This window comes from Solanum pennellii, chromosome 9, assembly GCF_001406875.1.
Source record: "Solanum pennellii chromosome 9, SPENNV200".
Taxonomy (NCBI): Eukaryota; Viridiplantae; Streptophyta; class Magnoliopsida; order Solanales; family Solanaceae; genus Solanum; species Solanum pennellii.
This window is the reverse complement of record NC_028645.1, coordinates 82,198,975-82,206,731: the sequence shown is the minus strand read 5'-3', so window position 1 is coordinate 82,206,731 and position 7,757 is coordinate 82,198,975. Positions and strand designations below refer to the sequence as shown.

The following is a 7,757-nucleotide window of genomic DNA, read 5'->3' as shown; positions in this document are numbered from 1 at the left end:
TAAATGCCTGCGCCAGGTAAGATCAAAATATAAACTATTTTAAGAAATTGTGCACATATACCTCTAGAAAAATACCAATTCAGATATTGCTACACTCAAATCTAACATTTGATTGTCCTTTGCATATTCTTTTAGACGAAACATAAACTATCGTCTTAACATTTTGCAATTGTTTTCCAGTAGACAGTACAACTAACAAGTTTAATTGCTTCAGCAACAACATCTGCAGATTCTTGGCTATTTTCTTTTCCTCAAAAAAACATCGAAAAGAACGATCATCGTTGTTGAGAAAAACACCAGTGGTGTAATGTACAACTATTACTCTTATTAAGGAACAAGACTATCTATCTCTATATATATTCCCAGAATCAGAAATCAACAGTTAAAAAAGAAGCATCGGGTTGGTGGCGGGCATTTTACATAAACATACCGCTCATTCAACACCCCTATACATCTCTCTACGTTTAGGATACCCTTAAAAACTAGGAAAAAGAAATGTCATGATCCGAAAGCCTATTTACAATGCAAGTTTGTCCAGGTATTAGGGCTCGGGCTGCTCAGTCTTCACAGCTGCACGAGGTGATGATATGCAGTTCCCGTTTTGAAGGTAAAGGGTGTTGGCAACTATGGAATCACTAACCAAGCCCACAGCATCAACGTCATCAAAATTAAGAGCGCCTCTGAGCTTCCGATTGCTGCAGATGAGAGGATTTGAGTCGAATTGTATTTAGATAAAGGAGTTTTGCTGATAGGTAAAAGAACCACGTACCCATTCAAGCGGTTGTTGATTACTGTCAAATCTTTTGAGGGGCTCTGATAAGCATGAGTGCTTTCTCCCACACAAGCATAATAGCTTTTAGAGCTATGGGAAATCAACGCATCCATCTGAAATCAGAAATAAGAGATGAATGCGAGAAATAATGGACAAAAAGAGGGGTCATGAAAGGTGGTATATTCATTCAAAATCCCATATTTCTCAAATTTGAAACATTCGAGATATGAACTTCAAGTCACATTGGAAAAATATAGACACTAACCTTCGATGATCGCAGCGGGGAGACATAAACATTATGAACAGCAGATACTTTCTTTGGAGACATGTCGGGGAGACTGGGAAATGAAGATGGTCTGGGGGATGCTGGACCTTGACCTGAATGAGATGAAGAAAACAAAAAAGGCCACAGGTTAGACACTTTTGTACATGAGAAAGAAATCATATAGAGAAACCAAACTAGAAGAAAAATAGTACTTCACAACCGCATAATAAAGAGAACTCACCGTCGTTCTTGGTTTTTTCAACATGGTTATTCTTTTGCTCATTTCCAGCAGGTGCAAGCTCAACTAATAATGGCTTAACAGAAGGAATAAACATTTCATTGTAGAACGTGATGATATCCACATGTTCTGAACCTGTTTTCTGTTTTAAATCCAAAAGAAATTGGTCAGTGGTTCTAGAAACTATAAGAGACTCATGTCAACGATCTAAAGACTGATGACATTACCCCATTGTGACGCGCTGATGTCCAGTCAACAAAAACACTTCGAAAAACTTGTGGTTTGCACTGAGGTTGCTTTCGGTAGTTGTATATGATTTCTTTGAATGTCAAGTTAAGTTGTGAAATCTGCAATATAATCAAGAAACAAGGTGTGAAATAAGAGAATTACAGACTATCAGCTCCAGCTATCTCCCTTTTCGCCCAACGTTTACCTTGGCAACTCCATAGAAAGAGCAAAGGATGATCTGGTCAATATGTCTGCTGAAGAAAAGACTTGTCCTCTGACTGAGAATCTTCTGAAAAAGGCAATATACAGTCTCTCTTATTTGTTGAGAAAGCTGTAGCCGCTCAATCATGCCATTGATTCTGACAGCAGCCAACTTCACAATCTAGGTGGAACATGACATAAGAGAAAAAAGGAAAGGTCAAATAATCAGCAGGCTAAACCAAAAAACTTGATCGAAAAAAAACACCTAATTAGCATCTAACAGAAGAATCAGAATCCAGGAAATCCACATTCGAACTGCTAGATCCTACTATTTGCATCTGCCATTCACAGTTCACATTTACTTAAATATTGTAAGGAGCTACCAGAATATTAAAATCAAGATCTCATATGTCAAAAATTACTGGATAAAAAGTTGATTGTTAAAGAGATGTAAGTTCTTTTCCGAAAAGAAGTTGGAAATTGCAGACCCAGAGGAGCACTTCTGGCACTAAATGGCTAACCAGCATGTGAGCATTTGAACAACTTAAAACTGTGCCGACATAACCACGTCAAAAAGAGATTGACACAGCATAATCAACAATAAAACTGATGGAATAATTGACAGTTTTACCTTGCCAAAGAATACATTGATGGATGTCTCAGCACATGTTTCCCCTCCACCACCAGGGTTTGGTCTTGTTGGACTGTTAAAGTTCAAAAGATTAACACTTAATAGCAAAATACAGATCCCTAGATTATTGAGCAAACAAAAACTCAAGAATCCAACTGTAACTCGAAAGTACCTTGCGAACGCAGACTGCAAAGGTGGAGGAAACTTTGACTTTATATTGGTGAGAGCCAGAAAACGATCCTTCACAGGTGATGTGAAGGAATTTCGCTCAACCAGCACACTACGATATTCAGTACACAATCTCTTCGGTGACCGGATATCACAGATATGACCTAGTAAGATTAATGATTTAAGATTAAAGTTGGATTAGTTTTCCTCCCAAGAATCTAAGAAGGCACGTATTTACGAAGCTTCAAGATTAGGGGCAAACAGGATACCATTAGGGGCCAAGTCACTCTTCTGTAAAGGCGGCACTGGTGGTAAATTCCCCAAAGATGGGTTAATGTGCATTGCAATAGCATCCAAGGATGGCATCGGTTCAGCCAACAGGCCCAGGCGATTAATTTCTGCAGAAAGTGATGGTTTTGCAACAGTCAAAGAGTTGTACATTGAAGAGCCCTTTTCCCAAACCATGCTCTCCAAGAGTCGTTCTTCAAGTGAATTCAAATGGCGTCTCAGTTCTCGAGGAAGACTTTCTTCATGCCTGATGAAGCTCTCTATCACCTTACTGAGATCAAAAGATGTAATTCCTGTTCTCTCCAAAACAGCTGGAAACAACATAGTAACTGTCTTGTGAGTGGCAAGAACTAGTTCAGCTGAGCAGGCAAGCATACATCTATGAAACCTCTCATTGGTTAGCAACGAAGTTAAATTGGTCGCATGCAAAATCTGGGATTCTGCGACACACATAGTCTGCAGAACCCTATAATACAACTTCAGAGACTCAGATCTACGTTGCTCTGCCCATATGTTGTCCATTAAGCTCGTGCTTTGCAGGCTCCCAGCCGCACAATGCTCCCCAGGACCACTACTTGGAAATATAGCCTCCAGAATAATGTGAGCCCTCCGGATCACATCAGCTGATACATTCCTATCACAGGCGGACAAAAATCTCTCCAGCTCCGGTGAAGGTTTTGCCTGTAGTGGAGCTATGACGGTACGCAGCCACCTGGCAGTTGTCATCGCTGTAGTTACAGGGGTAGCTGCCATCTTTGAGTTACCACAATTTGGATTGCTATTAACATTGGAAGCACCAGGAGAACGGTAAGGAGATAGTGGGCTTGTAATTGTCTTTGTTGGGGAAGCCATTGCGTCAAATTTCTTCTGCACAACAGAAGACAAACACAAATGGTTTCAAAGAGTGTTCAATTTACTGCATGATGGCTTTAACAAAATGAAGATATCCTTGGAACAAACCTTGATTCCATTCATATTGACTGCACCTCCAGACAAGCTCCCTGACCCCAGCAAGCTATCCTCATCATTGACAAAAATCCTCTCATCCAATTCACCTTTGTTCTGAATCGCATCATTGTAATCCTTCTCCAGTATACATATACTTGACGATAAAGATGATTCCTCCAGTAAATTTTCGAAATACGTCAAACCATCTGCAACAAACATCCTAACTTTCAAAAAAATTAAAATTAACTAAAGAAAGAGATTGCTGATGTCGAGACAAACCTGCGTCGATATTGTCCAGGTTCTTTGCCCTGCATTCTGAAGCCAAACAAAGTTCCTTCTTCAACTTTACTGTTATTAGATTATTAACTTTGTCCATGGTCTCCCTTAAGTCATCTATCGAGGTCTGGTAAATGCTGCTTAATGAAACAAGCAAGTCCACTTTGTCTCCTTTCTTAACTGTAAGAAAATCCGCTTTTTAGTACAAGGTCTACGACATCACAGATCTCCAAACAGAAAAGTTGAAGAGGTAGTGGACCAAAACCCCAACTCTCTTAATGCAAAATATGTAAAGAATAATTACCAAATCGTGGGGAGTCATTGATGTTGAAATTTCTGAAGCAGACAGGCACATGTATTATTAAGATTGCCTGCACCATGGTTGTAAAACAGTAGTCAGACATGTCACCTATTTCTTAAGAGCAACATGGTATGACCCAATCCATAGAATTGCAATGGGAAAGATGATTAGATGCACTGTATTTAGTTCTTGAATACATAACTGCTGTGCTAGTTATGTCAAAGACAAAAAGGAGTATAAATGTGCCAGCTCAGCTGGTGTAAATGAAAAGTTTTGCTGAAGTATGCATTTTGGTGCAGAAAATGTGCAGATGATCAATAAAGCCACTGGCCTCATAAGTTACCAATTTAGAAAAAAACAAGGATGTTTCCATTGAGTTTCACCTTAAGCACTTTAGTGCTTGTACTAAACACTTACGTGACGCTAAGCACCGAACATAAAGTGCACCTAGCTTCGTGACTTAACCTTTACAACATTGCACACAAGTTAAACAGAGTCTATTATTAGCATGCCCAATACAACATACACATAACATAATAAACCAGACAGAATCCAAGGAATCAACTAAATAGAGTAGAAACTAACCAGCACAGAAACTAAACCATTTGTGCATGTCACAAGGTCCTTGAAGCGGCTGAATGCATGTTCGCGAAGTGAAAGAAAAAGCAACCAGCCAAAACGATAATATTGTGGCAAGAGGACAATCGAATTAGAAGTAGCAGATTGATTTACTTCATTGTTATCACTTGACAAAAACAGCTCCTGATATGCGCGCTTGTAGTACCTAAAAGCAGTAAAAATGTTATCAGATGTACCACAAAAAGCCACATCCTGAGTCTTAAAGGAATGAGCATCACAAAGCAATATAAGTAGAGGAAATTAGTGCTTGAAATGAGTACTCACTTGCTTAAAAGGCTCAAATGCACAAAGTTGGTCTGCAATTCCTTTGCCTAATACAACAGTTCAAATAAATTTAAGTGCATGAATAAATGCTTAATAATAACACATAACTCCTCTGTCCCAATACATGTGGCACACTTTCCTTTTTAGTGTACGAAAAAGAATGTCACATTCTATAATTGGAAACAACTTAACTTTGAAAAAACGGTGTCACCACCAACTGTGCCACATAGTTAGGACAAAGGGAGCCAATAGAAACAACAATAGCTGCAGAACATGAGATTAACCCTCCACGTCATCATTACCTGAAGTCTCTTCTCCCAATCTGAACCATATAGGTTGCTTAATACTGGACCAACTTTAACAATAAACTGTGGTAATTCTTTGAAGAAGTCTAGAACACTAAAAAAACGAAACAATATTCATAAGAACAGAGATAAAATCACGACTTTTACAAGAAACACAAGAACATTAGATAAACGCACTTGAGTTTTGCCCCTCGCAGAATTTGGCATAGATCAAATCCATTTCCTTCATTCCCATTACTCGAATTCCTAGCTTCATTCTCACTTAATCTCTTCACCGAGAACAGAACAAACACAAACCAATACCGTTCAACTTCCTCCGGCTGTTAAAGAACACACTCAAGTCAATTCTAGTCCATATTAAAACCACCTAACTTGTCATTTCACACTAAATTAGCAAAAGTTAGCATCATGAGGACTTACCGTTATAGCTCCAATAGCAGCATTATTTGACAGTAAAAGATGTTTACTGTCCATAAACAGCTTTCTAGCTTCTACCATAAAACTCTCACCCATCGACAATCCATTCTGTAAATCAAACAACAAATGTTGAAAAAATACTAAAATCCAAAGTTACCATATCATTAACAGAACAAAATTTGCATCATGGGTCTTTGAGCTACAAGTAGAAAATGCAATACAAGAAACTCATTCTGTAAATCAAACAAATGAAAAAACTACTAAATTCCGCCTAAAACAAAAAATTAAAATCGCAACACCCATAAAAGAAACCAGAAAAAGAACAAATTTTGCACACATGGGCCTCTTAGCTACGATTTCAAAATGTAGGAAACAAGAAACACATTCTGTAAATCAAACAACAAACGTAATAATCCACCTAAAAAAAATTAAAATCGTCATATCCATAAACAAAACCAGAAAAGAACAAAATTTGCATACATGGGCTCGAAGCTACAACTAAAAAAATGCAGAAAACAAGAAACTCATTCTGTAAATCAAACAACAAATGTTAAAAATACTAAAATCGCCAAACCCATAACAGAAACCGTTAAAGAACAAATATTTCATACATGGGGTTTCACAAAAATGATATTTTTAAACAAATTAACCAACAAAACACAACAACGACCAAATCTTCCTTCTTTCTCAACTGAATCAAGCCCAAAAAAATCAGCTGAAAGTATTTACAACCTAAAATCAAACTCAACAAAACTAAGCGTACCTTGCAGAAATCAGTAAATCGAACTTCAAGAGAGTCCACCGAACCATTCTCTTCAGAATTCGAATGATTCTTCAGCTCCTCCATATTCATCCACAACTAACTAAAGAAACCCAAACCCAGAACCCAAAATTCTACAAATTTCTCAGATCTGTACAATTAGATCCAAATTCTTCAAAAACTAAAAAACCCCTAATTTTCCCTCGCCTTTCTCTCTCTATCTCTATGACCAATTTTGCTTTTTTTTTTATTTGTTTGTTTGCTCTGTTTAGCTATAAACCCTAACTTTAGGGCGGGAAAATACATAAAGTGTATGTCATATGGTTTATGTCCATACATAGCCGACAATGTTGTAGGATTAGCCAATCAAAATTCGACACGTGTTTTGTCTGTTTGGTTTTTTACCGCCAAATTTCCGTCTTTAGCTTAACGAGTCTCCCGCGAAAAACTACTGTTTGTTAAAAAAATGAAACGCCTGAATTATTATTTATTATCAAATTTTTCATTTTTTTGGTAAGTTATATTAATTCATATATTGTAGCATAGTCGATGTTTCGTGTGTAATATTAGTTGTTACTGTTTTTGTAGTAGTTACTATATCATGATTTGTCGTATTCGAGGTAAGAATCTTTCGAAAATAACTTTTCTATCTCCACGTATGGAATAAAATCTATGTATACTTTATCTGCTCTGAATCCACGCGTGGAATCTCAATATTGTTGTTTGTTGTATATTAATGAGATAATGAAATTGTGAATTTATTAATTATGTGAAATTGCAAATGAAATTAATTAATTAATTGTATGGAAATGGAAATGTAAAGGGATATGTATCTAGGCCCATAAATGATCTGGATATTGACAAAATCCAGCCCAGGCCCATTAATAAGCATATTTAAGGAACATAGCACTTTGTTTTCTCCCTTTTAATATTTAAGGGCCGAAATTCGATGTCTTAACTTAACATAACGTTAAAACATTTGATGTTTTGATAATTACATTATTTTGTTATTGTTATTGTTTTCGTAGTAATTGTCATATTTGTTTCACTGTCATT

General features: G+C 37.1%; 1 protein-coding gene across 1 annotated transcript; it reads right to left on the bottom strand.

Annotated features, from left to right (window-relative positions):
• Positions 1-230: 230 nt before the first annotated feature.
• Positions 231-6,966, bottom strand: LOC107031428 (retinoblastoma-related protein 1). Its single transcript, XM_015232792.2, has 18 exons — positions 6,705-6,966; positions 5,945-6,049; positions 5,702-5,844; positions 5,522-5,618; positions 5,220-5,266; positions 4,902-5,100; positions 4,320-4,386; positions 4,019-4,195; positions 3,752-3,945; positions 2,773-3,658; positions 2,508-2,667; positions 2,336-2,408; positions 1,709-1,885; positions 1,503-1,622; positions 1,279-1,417; positions 1,038-1,150; positions 770-885; positions 231-695 (listed from the first exon to the last, which is right to left on the bottom strand). Exons 1-18 carry the CDS (start codon positions 6,792-6,794, stop codon positions 542-544), a joined length of 3,057 nt encoding a protein of 1,018 aa, XP_015088278.1. The 5' UTR covers positions 6,795-6,966; the 3' UTR covers positions 231-541.
• Positions 6,967-7,757: the final 791 nt, after the last annotated feature.

What these genes read in the sequence shown, in the direction of transcription:
- LOC107031428 (XM_015232792.2), bottom strand. Translation starts at nt 6,794, where the DNA reads ATGAATATGGAGGAGCTGAAGAATCATTCGAATTCTGAAGAGAATGGT. An exon ending in CATTTGAGCCTTTTAAGCAA is followed by an intron (nt 5,101 to 5,219) that starts GTGAGTACTCAT and finishes TACTGCTTTTAG; the next exon opens with GTACTACAAGCGCGCATATC. An exon ending in CCTGGACAATATCGACGCAG is followed by an intron (nt 3,946 to 4,018) that starts GTTTGTCTCGAC and finishes TGTTTGTTGCAG; the next exon opens with ATGGTTTGACGTATTTCGAA.